The 18,681-nt window shown below is 48.4% G+C and overlaps 1 protein-coding gene across 9 annotated transcripts in view; it reads right to left on the reverse strand.

Moving 5' to 3' along the window:
* LOC309619468 (uncharacterized protein) overlaps positions 1-17,983 on the reverse strand; it is a 31,830-nt gene extending 13,847 nt beyond the window's left edge. Inside the window, exons 1-3 of one of the 9 annotated variants that reach the window (XM_082374661.1) lie at positions 17,270-17,983; positions 13,886-14,170; positions 4,780-5,064 (exon numbers count right to left, since the gene is read on the reverse strand). In XM_082374661.1, coding sequence (XP_082230787.1) covers positions 4,780-5,064; positions 13,886-14,170; positions 17,270-17,342 — 643 coding nt within the window. In that variant the 5' untranslated portion in view covers positions 17,343-17,983. Of the gene's footprint in view, positions 1-3,418; positions 3,751-4,779; positions 5,176-8,237; positions 8,943-12,524; positions 12,857-13,885; positions 14,540-17,269 lie in introns of those variants that run through there. The other 8 variants (XR_014238988.1, XR_014238989.1, XR_014238990.1 and 5 more) reach the window with 8 other exon arrangements.
* Between the last annotated feature and the right edge of the window lie 698 nt (positions 17,984-18,681).

The following is an 18,681-nucleotide window of genomic DNA, read 5'->3' on the forward strand; positions in this document are numbered from 1 at the left end:
TTGACATTCTCGTGGGGGAAACAACAATGTAAAGCCCCAGCAGTGGTCAGTCACCAGTAGTGATTTCAAGCCAGAAGGACCCACTCAGCAACGGAGAGAGGCACAGGGTGAGCAGTGACTTGCAGAAAGGAGGGGTTATTCATGCCAACTGCTGAGTTCAAGTTCATCTGGGTTGTTGTGTGGTTCGTGCTTACTGCATCTGTTTTTGGAACGTGGCTCCACCCTCCAAGAAGGGTGAGGATGATCACCCTTCTTTCCTCCTGCTGTGCCCCGGGGTCACCCAGCGAGTGTCTGCAGGGATGATCTGCTCTGTACTGGCTTTTCAGTCCCACTCCCGGGAGAAGAGAGACGAAGCTGTGTCTCCACCGCAGCTTGGCCTGATTCAGTCACTGGGTGAAAAGGTGGGAAGAAGGTCAAGTTCATGAGAACTGATGCACTGCAGAGTCATTTAGTCCTGAAGTACCAGTTCTGGTTGCTGGTGAGTTGCTAAATCCAGAGACCTGAATGTAATTCCTCCAGAGCCACTGAGACATCACTTCCAGGCCCATGGCGGGCTGTAGGGGTGCTGGCTTTTCTCAGTGCTAAGGAGCAGCCATCTTCCACTGAGAGAGGACTCTGTGCCAGCAGGAGCAGAACCACACCAGGCACCGAAGGAGGTTCTGCATCCCAGCATCTCCCGACACAGTGATAGATAAACGGGTAGAAGATGCGACAGGGCATTCACAATAGAACAGAAGCTTATCCCCAATAAATACGGAAAGATGTTCAACTTCACTACCTAACAAAGAAACGCAACTTATAAATCTATTTCTTTTTTGCTCATCTAATTGGTAGAAAGTTTTAAGAATGCACAAAATTTGCTGCTAAGGATGTAAGGAAAAGGCCGTTTTCGTCTGTTGCTGCTGATGGGGATGGAAATTGGTGCGAACCTTCTGGAGGGTAATTTGGCAATTTGTGTATCGACAGCCTTAAAATGTTCATACACTTTGAGCCAGTAGTTTTGCTTTTAGCATCTTATCCTAAGGCGAAAGTCAAATTTATGTACAAGACTTATGTTCAAGAATATTCATCTCAGCCAGTAGTGTAATAGAAAAAATATTAGAAGCTACCTAAAAATCCCACAATAGGGGGTTGGTTAAATAACGGATGGCCCAACTTAAGAATGGAAAATAAAGACGCAGACGTAGAAAATGGACTTGAGGACACGGGGAAGGGGAAGGGGAAGCTGGGACGAAGTGAGAGAGTGGCATGGACTTATATATACTACCAAATGTAAAATAGCTAGCTAGTGGGAAGCAGCCGCGTAGCACAGGGAGATCAGCTCGGGGCTTTGTGACCACCTAGAGGGGTGGGATAGGGAGGGTGGGAGGGAGAGGCAAGAGGGAGGAGATATGGGGATATATGTGTATGTATAGCTGATTCACTTTGTTATAAAGCAGAAACTAACACACCATTGTAAAGCAATTATACTCCAAAAAAGATGTTTTTTTAAAAAAGGATGGAAAACAGTTCATTCATTAAAAATGATTTTCTCCAAGAATATTTAATGGTGGGAAGATGTAGTGTAAAAGCAGGGTACAAAATACTAGATGGAGTGTTTCATTTTGGTAAAATTTAATAATACAAGTGCAGAAAAAGTGATTAAAATAACAGTACTGATTTGACTACGGGACATTTTTTTCTTTAAATTTTTCTGTTTTTGGTGTTATAAAGCATCATATATCCTCTCGGAGTCTCAGTTTATGTTCTGTGAAGTGGGACTCATCACATCTACACTGCAGTGCGCTCGGGCAGAGCAGCACAATATTTGAAAGTGCCCTTGACAATGACCAGCCCATTGTAATACTCCAGGAATGGTTATAATATCATTGCCAATGACACACCCATAGTCCGGATATTATCCGTAACGATTACTAAGGTTGTTTATCTCCCTCCACTTTTACTAAGACAAAAAAAGGATTAATTGAAGACTCTTAAGTCATTTTTACTGAGGTTCTTTGTTTGTTTTTTTTTTCAAAATACTAATTGTAGGGCTTCCCTGGTGGCGCAGTGGTTGAGAATCTGCCTGCTAATGCACGGGACACGGGTTCGAGCCCTGCTCTGGGAAGATCCCACATGCCGCGGAGCAACTGGGCCCGTGAGCCCCAACTACTGAGCCTGCGCGTCTGGAGCCTGTGCTCCGCAACAAGAGAGGCCGCGATAGTGAGCGGCCCGCGCACCGCAATGAAGAGTGGCCCCCGCTCCCCACAACTAGAGAAAGCCCTCACACAGAAACGAAGACCCAACACAGCAAAACATAAATAAATAAATAAATAAATAAATAAATTTATTAAAAAGAAAAATACTAGTTGTAAAGTCTGCAGTGGGTATATAGGTGTTCAACTTTTTCCCACATTTTACGTTTTTGGTTTTGTTTTTAACTTTTTTATTTATTATTTATTTATTATTTTTATTTTTGGCTGTGTTGGGTCTTCGTCTCTGCGCGAGGGCTTTCTCCAGTTGCGGCAAGTGGGGGCCACTCTTCATCGCGGCGCGCGGGCCTCTCACTATCGCGGCCTCTCTTGTTGCGGAGCAGAGGCTCCAGACGCTCAGGCTCAGTAGTTGTGGCTCACGGGCCCAGTTGCTCCGCGGCATGTGGGATCTTCCCAGACCAGGGCTCAAACCCGTGTCCCCTGCATTGGCAGGCGGATTCTCAACCACTGCACCACCAGGGAAGCCCCCCCACCCCGATAGTTTTAAAACCAGCCTCAGTCATGCTTGCTTCAAGACTTATCCTGGCATCATGGACCACTGGATACTTTGGCTAGGTGTTAAACTCTCTTGTCCTTTGCCCGAGTCCCATCGTGGTGACTTAGTTGCCATCTAGGGCACTCTTGGCATGAGTCCTAGACATGAATCCAGCTCAGTGGCTTGGGTCCTGCTCCCTGCTGGCTAACTGTCCTAATGCCCAGTGCCTCCTTTCTGCTTGGACTTCTGAGGGCCGCAGCCCCAGGACCCTCACTCTGTGTTGCCGGCTCTATTCGATGCCAACTGTATGTCCTTTGCTTGCTGTATGTCCCCTGCCCCAGTACCTCCTACTGGCTTTGACCTTCCTGTTTCAGGTCCTCTTATTGCGACCCTTTGTGTATAAGCCAGATCTGTTTGCCCTTCCTTCAAGGGGAGCTATTTCCCTGGTGTTTCCCTAGATGCTTATGATGAGACCCCTGCCAGAACTACACCAATCAGACCCTCCATGTACACACTTGGGTCTGAACCCTTTCAGCGAGAGCAGGTTGGAAACCCATATACACATAAATATACAATGTGTACAAATCAAGTATTTTCAAGATTGTAAAGAATTCTTGTGAACGTATTAGGTTAGGGAAGTCAAGCAGGATCATCATATGATGGCATAATCATGCACATGTATGTACAATTTTCTATTTTTATATGATGCCACTTTAATAGATGTGCCCATCTTTTCAAAGTTCTAATCTGTGGCAGTGGGCAGTAGGGGGACGGGGTGGGTCACAGCAGGAAGAGGCATTCGCTGCCTTAGGCAGTTAAACCATTGCTCTCTCTTCAGAATGGCTCAGCCAGCAGGATTCTGTGGGGTCTACCTCCTGGCACCGTGCTCCAATCGCCGGATTTTGGGTCTGGGGCAACCCAGATCTTTGTGCGACTCTTCCGGAGAGTGCTTTCTCTTGGGAGCACGTCTGGGGACTGGCTTCTCTGCTTCCACCTTTGCTGGCGTGGCCAAAGGAACTGCTGCTGCAAAGAAAATCAGAACTGATCAGTCACTTCTGCTGTACACAGCCTCCTGCCAGAATTTCCCTCTCTCATGTCTCTCCCAGTTTCTGGCTGAAGACCTTTAATCTACTTGACATCCAGAACACAGCCTTGGCCCATCCCCTCTATGAGTCCCTAGAGAAGGGACACTGGCTGCAAAAGCAATTCCTAGAGCCTACGGCTGCAGCACATGAGGAAGTCTCTTCACCGTTTCCAGGGAAAACAGTAGAACCCGAAAGTCACTGCAATCATGAGCCTCTCCATCTCTCCCTTCCACAACAGAGAAAACATTTCTTGCAGTCTGTCACTTCTGAGGCTTTAATGGAAATGTCTTTCAAGTTTTGGAAAAAACTAATCTAATAAAAATTGGTTAAGGACCCCTCCCACCTTGGCAACCCCTCTTGGGCCCCATTTATACTGCCTGTTTCAACCACACTGACCTCTAGCCCTCTGATACTTTTATGTAGATTAGAACAAGGCCAAATACTGAGGCAGAGTGATCAGGAGACTGAGAACCGCGTTCTGGGTACCAAGTCTAGGCTCGCATCAACCCAGCCTCCTGGGACACCATCTCCTCAGCCCTCCAGTCTCATTAGCACTTCAACACCCCTCTTGGTTCTTCCGGTCTTCCCATCAATATGGCACCACCCTCTCCCCTAGAAGTAAAAATCATTATAATCCTCTCTCTCTCCACCATGAAAGGATGAGATAAAGGCTCAGCAGCAGCCCCCGTGAAACACATGGTCAACACTGTGAAGAGGTGTTACTAAGGCGATTTGGTCCGACTCAGAGAAGGAAAGAGACAACTCTGCCCTTAGCCTGATCAGGCCCACAGGAAGGAAGCACACTGGGGGCAGCCTTTGAGAGTGTGGCAATGCGAGAGAACCTTCTTTAGGAGGGGACTCCCTGTTGCCGACCTTGAAAAAGCAAGGATGGGACATTCGTTTACTGGGGCTGTTACAGAGGGGATGTGCCCAGAGGTTGGGCCACCCTGCTTGAGAATCAAAGCACCTTCTAGTCCGAAATGGCTTGAATGCTCCAATCGCCGGATTTTGGGTCTGGGGCAACCCAGATCTTTGTGCGACTTTTCCGGAGAGTGCTTTCTCTTGGGAGCACGTCTGGGGACTGGCTTCTCTGCTTCCACCTTTGCTGGCGTGGCCAAAGGAACATCCCCGTAGGCCCGGTAGCCACCAACCAGGCAGTATGTCTCCCCATGCCAGCCCAACTGCGTTTCTCCACACCCTCGGTAGAGGACATGGTAGTGACCAGGAGTAGGGGGAGAAACGGGAGCCACTGCTGCTGCAAAGAAAATCAGAACTGATCAGTCACTTCTGCTGTACACAGCCTCCTGCCAGAATTTCCCTCTCTCATGTCTCTCCCAGTTTCTGGCTGAAGACCTTTAATCTACTTGACATGCAGAACACAGCCTTGGCCCATCCCCTCTATGAGTCCCTAGAGAAGGGACACTGGCTGCAAAAGCAATTCCTAGAGCCTACGGCTGCAGCACATGAGGAAGTCTCTTCACCGTTTCCAGGGAAAACAGTAGAACCCGAAAGTCACTGCAATCATGAGCCTCTCCATCTCTCCCCTCCACAACAGAGAAAACATTTCTTGCAGTCTGTCACTTCTGAGGCTTTAATGGAAATGTCTTTCAAGTTTTGGAAAAAACTAATCTAATATAAATTGGCTAAGGACCCCTCCCACCTTGGCAACCCCTCTTGGGCCCCATTTATACTGCCTGTTTCAACCACACTGAACTCTAGCCCTCTGATACTTTTATGTAGATTAGAACAAGGCCAAATACTGAGGCAGAGTGATCAGGAGACTGAGAACCGCGTTCTGGGTACCAAGTCTAGGCTCGCATCAACCCAGCCTCCTGGGACACCATCTCCTCAGCCCTCCAGTCTCATTAGCACTTCAACACCCCTCTTGGTTCTTCCGGTCTTCCCATCAATATGGCACCACCCTCTCCCCTAGTACTCAGCAGCTCAGGATGGGATGTGTCTGAGGGCACCGATGTAGATGTCTACATGACAGCACAGAGGTGCCTGGGTTTGAAGGTGTGTTTCAAGAGTGGCCCTCTTCCTCAAACTGCTCCATTTACCATTTGCCAACAAAAATGCACTTGTCTTTTGCTAAGAGGCCAATCAGGAAAGGGTCTGAATGGAAGCATCCTGTAGCCCAAAGGGGAAGCTAGATTTATAAAGATCAGGACCATCCTGCACACTTGTCCAGGGATGACCTTTCACTTGTCCTCAGCAGTGAGCACTGTGGGTCCCTGAAGGTGTCCCAGGTCACTGGTATTACTTACAGCTGGGAACGCGCTCAGGTATACGTAGTGGGCAAGCCCCACAGGAACACGAGGCAGCCAGGTGAGGTGGTGTGTACACCATGGCTCCTGTAGAGATGCCCGGTCTCGGTGTACCTGCCGCACTGCCCACCCACGGAACAGAGCACAGGTTCGAGTAAAGATAGAGGATCCGGTCACACATTCTCCCTCAGACAGCCAAAGAGGTTGGAGAACTTCTGCTGGAGAACTGTCAGGGAAGCTTCTCTGAGGGCAGCACGTTGGCAGTTACGCTGCCATGGAAACTGTGAGAAGGCCGGTGAGGTCATCACTACCCAGTGAGGTCATAATAAGGAACCTGTGACTTGGGGGTCAGGCTTCAGGAGGAGGGGCAGTTTTGTGGAGGAGAGCAGGGGGAGGGCAGAGGTACTCTGCCTGGCCCCTCACACCTGGGCCTCCCCACCCATGCCCTAGTCTAGCAGACATCCCACGTGGGGCGTGCCGGTGGGCTGGCACAGCCCCAGGGGCCCCAGGAGGGCAAGAGAGACCCACATTCTGAGATTGGCTTGAGAGGCAAGATTAACGTAAGAGAGAGCTAGGTTGTATGGCACTGACCCTAAGAGGCAGAGATTTGTGTGGACTGGGGAATCAGGGGGAGGCTCCTTGGCAGTGGGCCTGAAGATCAAGTGAGATTTGGACCCATGGGGAAGAGAGGGAAGACATTCCAGTTTGGAAGAATAAAAGCAAAGACACACTCTCCTCGCCCTTGTCCTGCCCCAAATATAAATTCATAGAACCCTCACATTTTCACAACTGAGGACTGAAGAAAAGCAAGAGGTGAAGGGGCCTACCCAGTGTTACACAGGTAGCGGAGAGGTGTTCTGCTCAATGGTTAGGTTCATGTTGGGGCTCCGGATTTACAGCTGATAGGAATGTGAGGACAAGCTCATGCCATTTCAAACATTTCCAAGTGATACTGAGAGAGATGTTAAAGGTGCAAAATGAGGGTGCTGAATGACCTCACAAAGTGGGAATGGTGGGCCCATTCTCACATGAAATTCAAAACAAGTTCATGACCAAAGGACATAATACAAAATGACAACATAATCATTACACTCCCCTCTCCCCTAGAAGTAAAAATCATTATAATCCTCCCTCTCTCCACCATGAAAGGATGAGGTAAAGGCTCAGCAGCAGTCCCCGTGAAACACACGGTCACCACTGTGAAGAGGTGTTACTAAGACGATTTGGTCCGACTCAGAGAAGGAAAGAGACAACTCTGCCCTTAGCCTGATCAGGCCCACAGGAAGGAAGCACGCTGGGGGCAGCCTTTGAGAGTGTGGCAATGCGAGAGAACCTTCTTTAGGAGGGGACTCCCTGTTGCCGACCTTGAAAAAGCAAGGATGGGACATTCGTTTACTGGGGCTGTTGCAGAGGGGATGTGCCCAGGAGGTAGACACTGCTTGGACTACTATTTTAGAGGTTGGGCCACCCTGGTTGAGAACCACAGCACCTTGTATTCCTAAACTGCTTGAATGAGCGGGTGCACGTTAGGACAGACGAAGTCAGGCCTCATTGGAGCAGACTGCCTTTGGGAGTGGTAGAAGGTAAAATGGGAAGGGGAATGCTCTGGAGGACGTTTGTCATGGCAGGTGGGCCAGCACGAGACCATCCAGATTCTCCAAGGCTCCAGAGCTGACTTGGCTGGGAGCATCCCTCTGATGTGGTGCGGGGACTCCTACCTTAACAGGACCTGGCTGGGCATCTGCGGGAGGCAGAAGAAATGGTTTCTTAACTTAAGAGAGCGAGAGACTCACCTGGGGGGTTCCACAAAACCACTTCAAAAGACTTGTACCTGGATTCTTGAGCCAGCCCTCAGAAAACGTATCTAGATCTGGAGTAGGGCTCTGGAAGCTGCACTTTTAATAAGCTTCCTGGGCAGTCCCACCACAGTGGTCCATGGATAGAGTGACCAAAGTATTGTGTATTCTCGGTTGCTTTTGGGAGTCAAAGTGGGCAATGTGCAAAACTGCAGCAGGCATACGTATAAACAGGGAATATTCAAGGCAAACAGAGGGGTAGAGTTATTCTATGCATGAATCAGATTTGAGGAAAGCTAGCCTGGTGGTTAAAGAACACAACCCTTGGGAGAGACAGACAGACCAGATTCTGTCCTACTTACTTGTGTGATTTTGACCAAGTTCTTTTATCCTTCTGACTGTTTCTTCATATGGAAAAGAGCTATGGCTGTACATTTAGCACAATATTCTCTTTTGGCAAAGGTTGCTCTGGGTCCATTTGTGTTCTCTGCAACTTAATCCTTTCCGGTGTGCAAGCATTTTTAAGTTGTTTGGTGAAGTATTACATTTGACTTTCAACTGTTCATTACTTTGGGCAAAGCTTATATAATGCTGCAGAGACTAGAACCTATGCAGAGATAGTGAGAGGATGTGATAAGCTTATTCTGCCGGTTTATCAAAAAGTTTAACCTTTTCTCCTCTTCCTCCGCCTGCCACCAAGAGATGAGAAAGAAGGCAGAGCCTGGAAATGCACACCAAGCAATACTTCTGTGTCAGTTTGCCTTTTATTCCTCTGCCAGTACTTCCCAGAGAGATTTCTCCAAAAGTGCCTAAGCTTGCCATGGCCATTGTTGTGAAGAACATTTCTCTCTATTGCTAGTCACATCCCCTTTTCCTTCTCCTGGGCGCTTAATGGATGTTTGGGGGCAGGAAATAAAATTTAAACTAAAACATCAAAAAAAAAAAAAAAGAAAGATGAGCTCAAGTAGGCGTTATTGTGGTCCAGATAAGGTTTGGTTCATTCATTCCCTCGATTAGCATTTATCCCCCTTTGTGCCAGGCATGGGGGGCGGAGAGAGAAATGTCTTCAAAGAGTCTGTGGTTGTATGGGGCAGGGAGCTGTGGAAATCTGTCATTTAGAAACAGCATGGAAGTGCTAGGGAAAAATTGTTTTGTTCATTTATCGCTCACTCATCCGTTCACCCATAGCAACTACGAAGGGTTTCACGCGGAGGAACTGGCTGCCCTGAACTTGACATTCTCGTGGGGGAAACAACAATGTAAAGCCCCAGCAGTGGTCAGTCACCAGTAGTGATTTCAAGCCAGAAGGACCCACTCAGCAACGGAGAGAGGCACAGGGTGAGCAGTGACTTGCAGAAAGGAGGGGTTATTCATGCCAACTGCTGAGTTCAAGTTCATCTGGGTTGTTGTGTGGTTCGTGCTTACTGCATCTGTTTTTGGAACGTGGCTCCACCCTCCAAGAAGGGTGAGGATGATCACCCTTCTTTCCTCCTGCTGTGCCCCGGGGTCACCCAGCGAGTGTCTGCAGGGATGATCTGCTCTGTACTGGCTTTTCAGTCCCACTCCCGGGAGAAGAGAGACGAAGCTGTGTCTCCACCGCAGCTTGGCCTGATTCAGTCACTGGGTGAAAAGGTGGGAAGAAGGTCAAGTTCATGAGAACTGATGCACTGCAGAGTCATTTAGTCCTGAAGTACCAGTTCTGGTTGCTGGTGAGTTGCTAAATCCAGAGACCTGAATGTAATTCCTCCAGAGCCACTGAGACATCACTTCCAGGCCCATGGCGGGCTGTAGGGGTGCTGGCTTTTCTCAGTGCTAAGGAGCAGCCATCTTCCACTGAGAGAGGACTCTGTGCCAGCAGGAGCAGAACCACACCAGGCACCGAAGGAGGTTCTGCATCCCAGCATCTCCCGACACAGTGATAGATAAACGGGTAGAAGATGCGACAGGGCATTCACAATAGAACAGAAGCTTATCCCCAATAAATACGGAAAGATGTTCAACTTCACTACCTAACAAAGAAACGCAACTTATAAATCTATTTCTTTTTTGCTCATCTAATTGGTAGAAAGTTTTAAGAATGCACAAAATTTGCTGCTAAGGATGTAAGGAAAAGGCCGTTTTCGTCTGTTGCTGCTGATGGGGATGGAAATTGGTGCGAACCTTCTGGAGGGTAATTTGGCAATTTGTGTATCGACAGCCTTAAAATGTTCATACACTTTGAGCCAGTAGTTTTGCTTTTAGCATCTTATCCTAAGGCGAAAGTCAAATTTATGTACAAGACTTATGTTCAAGAATATTCATCTCAGCCAGTAGTGTAATAGAAAAAATATTAGAAGCTACCTAAAAATCCCACAATAGGGGGTTGGTTAAATAACGGATGGCCCAACTTAAGAATGGAAAATAAAGACGCAGACGTAGAAAATGGACTTGAGGACACGGGGAAGGGGAAGGGGAAGCTGGGACGAAGTGAGAGAGTGGCATGGACTTATATATACTACCAAATGTAAAATAGCTAGCTAGTGGGAAGCAGCCGCGTAGCACAGGGAGATCAGCTCGGGGCTTTGTGACCACCTAGAGGGGTGGGATAGGGAGGGTGGGAGGGAGAGGCAAGAGGGAGGAGATATGGGGATATATGTGTATGTATAGCTGATTCACTTTGTTATAAAGCAGAAACTAACACACCATTGTAAAGCAATTATACTCCAAAAAAGATGTTTTTTTAAAAAAGGATGGAAAACAGTTCATTCATTAAAAATGATTTTCTCCAAGAATATTTAATGGTGGGAAGATGTAGTGTAAAAGCAGGGTACAAAATACTAGATGGAGTGTTTCATTTTGGTAAAATTTAATAATACAAGTGCAGAAAAAGTGATTAAAATAACAGTACTGATTTGACTACGGGACATTTTTTTCTTTAAATTTTTCTGTTTTTGGTGTTATAAAGCATCATATATCCTCTCGGAGTCTCAGTTTATGTTCTGTGAAGTGGGACTCATCACATCTACACTGCAGTGCGCTCGGGCAGAGCAGCACAATATTTGAAAGTGCCCTTGACAATGACCAGCCCATTGTAATACTCCAGGAATGGTTATAATATCATTGCCAATGACACACCCATAGTCCGGATATTATCCGTAACGATTACTAAGGTTGTTTATCTCCCTCCACTTTTACTAAGACAAAAAAAGGATTAATTGAAGACTCTTAAGTCATTTTTACTGAGGTTCTTTGTTTGTTTTTTTTTTCAAAATACTAATTGTAGGGCTTCCCTGGTGGCGCAGTGGTTGAGAATCTGCCTGCTAATGCACGGGACACGGGTTCGAGCCCTGCTCTGGGAAGATCCCACATGCCGTGGAGCAACTGGGCCCGTGAGCCACGACTACTGAGCCTGCGCGTCTGGAGCCTGTGCTCCGCAACAAGAGAGGCCGCGATAGTGAGCGGCCCGCGCACCGCAATGAAGAGTGGCCCCCGCTCCCCACAACTAGAGAAAGCCCTCACACAGAAACGAAGACCCAACACAGCAAAACATAAATAAATAAATAAATAAATAAATAAATTTATTAAAAAGAAAAATACTAGTTGTAAAGTCTGCAGTGGGTATATAGGTGTTCAACTTTTTCCCACATTTTACGTTTTTGGTTTTGTTTTTAAATTATTTATTTATTATTTATTTATTATTTTTATTTTTGGCTGTGTTGGGTCTTCGTCTCTGCGCGAGGGCTTTCTCCAGTTGCGGCAAGTGGGGGCCACTCTTCATCGCGGCGCGCGGGCCTCTCACTATCGCGGCCTCTCTTGTTGCGGAGCAGAGGCTCCAGACGCTCAGGCTCAGTAGTTGTGGCTCACGGGCCCAGTTGCTCCGCGGCATGTGGGATCTTCCCAGACCAGGGCTCAAACCCGTGTCCCCTGCATTGGCAGGCGGATTCTCAACCACTGCACCACCAGGGAAGCCCCCCCACCCCGATAGTTTTAAAACCAGCCTCAGTCATGCTTGCTTCAAGACTTATCCTGGCATCATGGACCACTGGATACTTTGGCTAGGTGTTAAACTCTCTTGTCCTTTGCCCGAGTCCCATCGTGGTGACTTAGTTGCCATCTAGGGCACTCTTGGCATGAGTCCTAGACATGAATCCAGCTCAGTGGCTTGGGTCCTGCTCCCTGCTGGCTAACTGTCCTAATGCCCAGTGCCTCCTTTCTGCTTGGACTTCTGAGGGCCGCAGCCCCAGGACCCTCACTCTGTGTTGCCGGCTCTATTCGATGCCAACTGTATGTCCTTTGCTTGCTGTATGTCCCCTGCCCCAGTACCTCCTACTGGCTTTGACCTTCCTGTTTCAGGTCCTCTTATTGCGACCCTTTGTGTATAAGCCAGATCTGTTTGCCCTTCCTTCAAGGGGAGCTATTTCCCTGGTGTTTCCCTAGATGCTTATGATGAGACCCCTGCCAGAACTACACCAATCAGACCCTCCATGTACACACTTGGGTCTGAACCCTTTCAGCGAGAGCAGGTTGGAAACCCATATACACATAAATATACAATGTGTACAAATCAAGTATTTTCAAGATTGTAAAGAATTCTTGTGAACGTATTAGGTTAGGGAAGTCAAGCAGGATCATCATATGATGGCATAATCATGCACATGTATGTACAATTTTCTATTTTTATATGATGCCACTTTAATAGATGTGCCCATCTTTTCAAAGTTCTAATCTGTGGCAGTGGGCAGTAGGGGGACGGGGTGGGTCACAGCAGGAAGAGGCATTCGCTGCCTTAGGCAGTTAAACCATTGCTCTCTCTTCAGAATGGCTCAGCCAGCAGGATTCTGTGGGGTCTACCTCCTGGCACCGTGCTCCAATCGCCGGATTTTGGGTCTGGGGCAACCCAGATCTTTGTGCGACTCTTCCGGAGAGTGCTTTCTCTTGGGAGCACGTCTGGGGACTGGCTTCTCTGCTTCCACCTTTGCTGGCGTGGCCAAAGGAACTGCTGCTGCAAAGAAAATCAGAACTGATCAGTCACTTCTGCTGTACACAGCCTCCTGCCAGAATTTCCCTCTCTCATGTCTCTCCCAGTTTCTGGCTGAAGACCTTTAATCTACTTGACATCCAGAACACAGCCTTGGCCCATCCCCTCTATGAGTCCCTAGAGAAGGGACACTGGCTGCAAAAGCAATTCCTAGAGCCTACGGCTGCAGCACATGAGGAAGTCTCTTCACCGTTTCCAGGGAAAACAGTAGAACCCGAAAGTCACTGCAATCATGAGCCTCTCCATCTCTCCCTTCCACAACAGAGAAAACATTTCTTGCAGTCTGTCACTTCTGAGGCTTTAATGGAAATGTCTTTCAAGTTTTGGAAAAAACTAATCTAATAAAAATTGGTTAAGGACCCCTCCCACCTTGGCAACCCCTCTTGGGCCCCATTTATACTGCCTGTTTCAACCACACTGACCTCTAGCCCTCTGATACTTTTATGTAGATTAGAACAAGGCCAAATACTGAGGCAGAGTGATCAGGAGACTGAGAACCGCGTTCTGGGTACCAAGTCTAGGCTCGCATCAACCCAGCCTCCTGGGACACCATCTCCTCAGCCCTCCAGTCTCATTAGCACTTCAACACCCCTCTTGGTTCTTCCGGTCTTCCCATCAATATGGCACCACCCTCTCCCCTAGAAGTAAAAATCATTATAATCCTCTCTCTCTCCACCATGAAAGGATGAGATAAAGGCTCAGCAGCAGCCCCCGTGAAACACATGGTCAACACTGTGAAGAGGTGTTACTAAGGCGATTTGGTCCGACTCAGAGAAGGAAAGAGACAACTCTGCCCTTAGCCTGATCAGGCCCACAGGAAGGAAGCACACTGGGGGCAGCCTTTGAGAGTGTGGCAATGCGAGAGAACCTTCTTTAGGAGGGGACTCCCTGTTGCCGACCTTGAAAAAGCAAGGATGGGACATTCGTTTACTGGGGCTGTTACAGAGGGGATGTGCCCAGAGGTTGGGCCACCCTGCTTGAGAATCAAAGCACCTTCTAGTCCGAAATGGCTTGAATGCTCCAATCGCCGGATTTTGGGTCTGGGGCAACCCAGATCTTTGTGCGACTTTTCCGGAGAGTGCTTTCTCTTGGGAGCACGTCTGGGGACTGGCTTCTCTGCTTCCACCTTTGCTGGCGTGGCCAAAGGAACATCCCCGTAGGCCCGGTAGCCACCAACCAGGCAGTATGTCTCCCCATGCCAGCCCAACTGCGTTTCTCCACACCCTCGGTAGAGGACATGGTAGTGACCAGGAGTAGGGGGAGAAACGGGAGCCACTGCTGCTGCAAAGAAAATCAGAACTGATCAGTCACTTCTGCTGTACACAGCCTCCTGCCAGAATTTCCCTCTCTCATGTCTCTCCCAGTTTCTGGCTGAAGACCTTTAATCTACTTGACATCCAGAACACAGCCTTGGCCCATCCCCTCTATGAGTCCCTAGAGAAGGGACACTGGCTGCAAAAGCAATTCCTAGAGCCTACGGCTGCAGCACATGAGGAAGTCTCTTCACCGTTTCCAGGGAAAACAGTAGAACCCGAAAGTCACTGCAATCATGAGCCTCTCCATCTCTCCCCTCCACAACAGAGAAAACATTTCTTGCAGTCTGTCACTTCTGAGGCTTTAATGGAAATGTCTTTCAAGTTTTGGAAAAAACTAATCTAATATAAATTGGCTAAGGACCCCTCCCACCTTGGCAACCCCTCTTGGGCCCCATTTATACTGCCTGTTTCAACCACACTGACCTCTAGCCCTCTGATACTTTTATGTAGATTAGAACAAGGCCAAATACTGAGGCAGAGTGATCAGGAGACTGAGAACCGCGTTCTGGGTACCAAGTCTAGGCTCGCATCAACCCAGCCTCCTGGGACACCATCTCCTCAGCCCTCCAGTCTCATTAGCACTTCAACACCCCTCTTGGTTCTTCCGGTCTTCCCATCAATATGGCACCACCCGAGGTGCCTGGGTTTGAAGGTGTGTTTCAAGAGTGGCCCTCTTCCTCAAACTGCTCCATTTACCATTTGCCAACAAAAATGCACTTGTCTTTTGCTAAGAGGCCAATCAGGAAAGGGTCTGAATGGAAGCATCCTGTAGCCCAAAGGGGAAGCTAGATTTATAAAGATCAGGACCATCCTGCACACTTGTCCAGGGATGACCTTTCACTTGTCCTCAGCAGTGAGCACTGTGGGTCCCTGAAGGTGTCCCAGGTCACTGGTATTACTTACAGCTGGGAACGCGCTCAGGTATACGTAGTGGGCAAGCCCCACAGGAACACGAGGCAGCCAGGTGAGGTGGTGTGTACACCATGGCTCCTGTAGAGATGCCCGGTCTCGGTGTACCTGCCGCACTGCCCACCCACGGAACAGAGCACAGGTTCGAGTAAAGATAGAGGATCCGGTCACACATTCTCCCTCAGACAGCCAAAGAGGTTGGAGAACTTCTGCTGGAGAACTGTCAGGGAAGCTTCTCTGAGGGCAGCACGTTGGCAGTTACGCTGCCATGGAAACTGTGAGAAGGCCGGTGAGGTCATCACTACCCAGTGAGGTCATAATAAGGAACCTGTGACTTGGGGGTCAGGCTTCAGGAGGAGGGGCAGTTTTGTGGAGGAGAGCAGGGGGAGGGCAGAGGTACTCTGCCTGGCCCCTCACACCTGGGCCTCCCCACCCATGCCCTAGTCTAGCAGACATCCCACGTGGGGCGTGCCGGTGGGCTGGCACAGCCCCAGGGGCCCCAGGAGGGCAAGAGAGACCCACATTCTGAGATTGGCTTGAGAGGCAAGATTAACGTAAGAGAGAGCTAGGTTGTATGGCACTGACCCTAAGAGGCAGAGATTTGTGTGGACTGGGGAATCAGGGGGAGGCTCCTTGGCAGTGGGCCTGAAGATCAAGTGAGATTTGGACCCATGGGGAAGAGAGGGAAGACATTCCAGTTTGGAAGAATAAAAGCAAAGACACACTCTCCTCGCCCTTGTCCTGCCCCAAATATAAATTCATAGAACCCTCACATTTTCACAACTGAGGACTGAAGAAAAGCAAGAGGTGAAGGGGCCTACCCAGTGTTACACAGGTAGCGGAGAGGTGTTCTGCTCAATGGTTAGGTTCATGTTGGGGCTCCGGATTTACAGCTGATAGGAATGTGAGGACAAGCTCATGCCATTTCAAACATTTCCAAGTGATACTGAGAGAGATGTTAAAGGTGCAAAATGAGGGTGCTGAATGACCTCACAAAGTGGGAATGGTGGGCCCATTCTCACATGAAATTCAAAACAAGTTCATGACCAAAGGACATAATACAAAATGACAACATAATCATTACACTCCCCTCTCCCCTAGAAGTAAAAATCATTATAATCCTCCCTCTCTCCACCATGAAAGGATGAGGTAAAGGCTCAGCAGCAGCCCCCGTGAAACACACGGTCACCACTGTGAAGAGGTGTTACTAAGACGATTTGGTCCGACTCAGAGAAGGAAAGAGACAACTCTGCCCTTAGCCTGATCAGGCCCACAGGAAGGAAGCACGCTGGGGGCAGCCTTTGAGAGTGTGGCAATGCGAGAGAACCTTCTTTAGGAGGGGACTCCCTGTTGCCGACCTTGAAAAAGCAAGGATGGGACATTCGTTTACTGGGGCTGTTGCAGAGGGGATGTGCCCAGGAGGTAGACACTGCTTGGACTACTATTTTAGAGGTTGGGCCACCCTGGTTGAGAACCACAGCACCTTGTATTCCTAAACTGCTTGAATGAGCGGGTGCACGTTAGGACAGACGAAGTCAGGCCTCATTGGAGCAGACTGCCTTTGGGAGTGGTAGAAGGTAAAATGGGAAGGGGAATGCTCTGGAGGACGTTTGTCATGGCAGGTGGGCCAGCACGAGACCATCCAGATTCTCCAAGGCTCCAGAGCTGACTTGGCTGGGAGCATCCCTCTGATGTGGTGCGGGGACTCCTACCTTAACAGGACCTGGCTGGGCATCTGCGGGAGGCAGAAGAAATGGTTTCTTAACTTAAGAGAGCGAGAGACTCACCTGGGGGGTTCCACAAAACCACTTCAAAAGACTTGTACCTGGATTCTTGAGCCAGCCCTCAGAAAACGTATCTAGATCTGGAGTAGGGCTCTGGAAGCTGCACTTTTAATAAGCTTCCTGGGCAGTCCCACCACAGTGGTCCATGGATAGAGTGACCAAAGTATTGTGTATTCTCGGTTGCTTTTGGGAGTCAAAGTGGGCAATGTGCAAAACTGCAGCAGGCATACGTATAAACAGGGAATATTCAAGGCAAACAGAGGGGTAGAGTTATTCTATGCATGAATCAGATTTGAGGAAAGCTAGCCTGGTGGTTAAAGAACACAACCCTTGGGAGAGACAGACAGACCAGATTCTGTCCTACTTACTTGTGTGATTTTGACCAAGTTCTTTTATCCTTCTGACTGTTTCTTCATATGGAAAAGAGCTATGGCTGTACATTTAGCACAATATTCTCTTTTGGCAAAGGTTGCTCTGGGTCCATTTGTGTTCTCTGCAACTTAATCCTTTCCGGTGTGCAAGCATTTTTAAGTTGTTTGGTGAAGTATTACATTTGACTTTCAACTGTTCATTACTTTGGGCAAAGCTTATATAATGCTGCAGAGACTAGAACCTATGCAGAGATAGTGAGAGGATGTGATAAGCTTATTCTGCCGGTTTATCAAAAAGTTTAACCTTTTCTCCTCTTCCTCCGCCTGCCACCAAGAGATGAGAAAGAAGGCAGAGCCTGGAAATGCACACCAAGCAATACTTCTGTGTCAGTTTGCCTTTTATTCCTCTGCCAGTACTTCCCAGAGAGATTTCTCCAAAAGTGCCTAAGCTTGCCATGGCCATTGTTGTGAAGAACATTTCTCTCTATTGCTAGTCACATCCCCTTTTCCTTCTCCTGGGCGCTTAATGGATGTTTGGGGGCAGGAAATAAAATTTAAACTAAAACATCAAAAAAAAAAAAAAAAGAAAGATGAGCTCAAGTAGGCGTTATTGTGGTCCAGATAAGGTTTGGTTCATTCATTCCCTCGATTAGCATTTATCCCCCTTTGTGCCAGGCATGGGGGGCGGAGAGAGAAATGTCTTCAAAGAGTCTGTGGTTGTATGGGGCAGGGAGCTGTGGAAATCTGTCATTTAGAAACAGCATGGAAGTGCTAGGGAAAAATTGTTTTGTTCATTTATCGCTCACTCATCCGTTCACCCATAGCAACTACGAAGGGTTTCACGCGGAGGAACTGGCTGCCCTGAACTTGACATTCTCGTGGGGGAAACAACAATGTAAAGCCCCAGCAGTGGTCAGTCACCAGTAGTGATTTCAAGCCAGAAGGACCCACTCAGCAACGGAGAGAGGCACAGGGTGAGCAGTGACTTGCAGAAAGGAGGGGTTATTCATGCCAACTGCTGAGTTCAAGTTCATCTGGGTTGTTGTGTGGTTCGTGCTTACTGCATCTGTTTTTGGAACGTGGCTCCACCCTCCAAGAAGGGTGAGGATGATCACCCTTCTTTCCTCCTGCTGTGCCCCGGGGTCACCCAGCGAGTGTCTGCAGGGATGATCTGCTCTGTACTGGCTTTTCAGTCCCACTCCCGGGAGAAGAGAGACGAAGCTGTGTCTCCACCGCAGCTTGGCCTGATTCAGTCACTGGGTGAAAAGGTGGGAAGAAGGTCAAGTTCATGAGAACTGATGCACTGCAGAGTCATTTAGTCCTGAAGTACCAGTTCTGGTTGCTGGTGAGTTGCTAAATCCAGAGACCTGAATGTAATTCCTCCAGAGCCACTGAGACATCACTTCCAG

Source organism: Balaenoptera borealis (assembly GCF_965194805.1).
Source record: "Balaenoptera borealis genome assembly, chromosome: 21".
In the NCBI taxonomy this organism is placed as follows: Eukaryota; Metazoa; Chordata; class Mammalia; order Artiodactyla; family Balaenopteridae; genus Balaenoptera; species Balaenoptera borealis.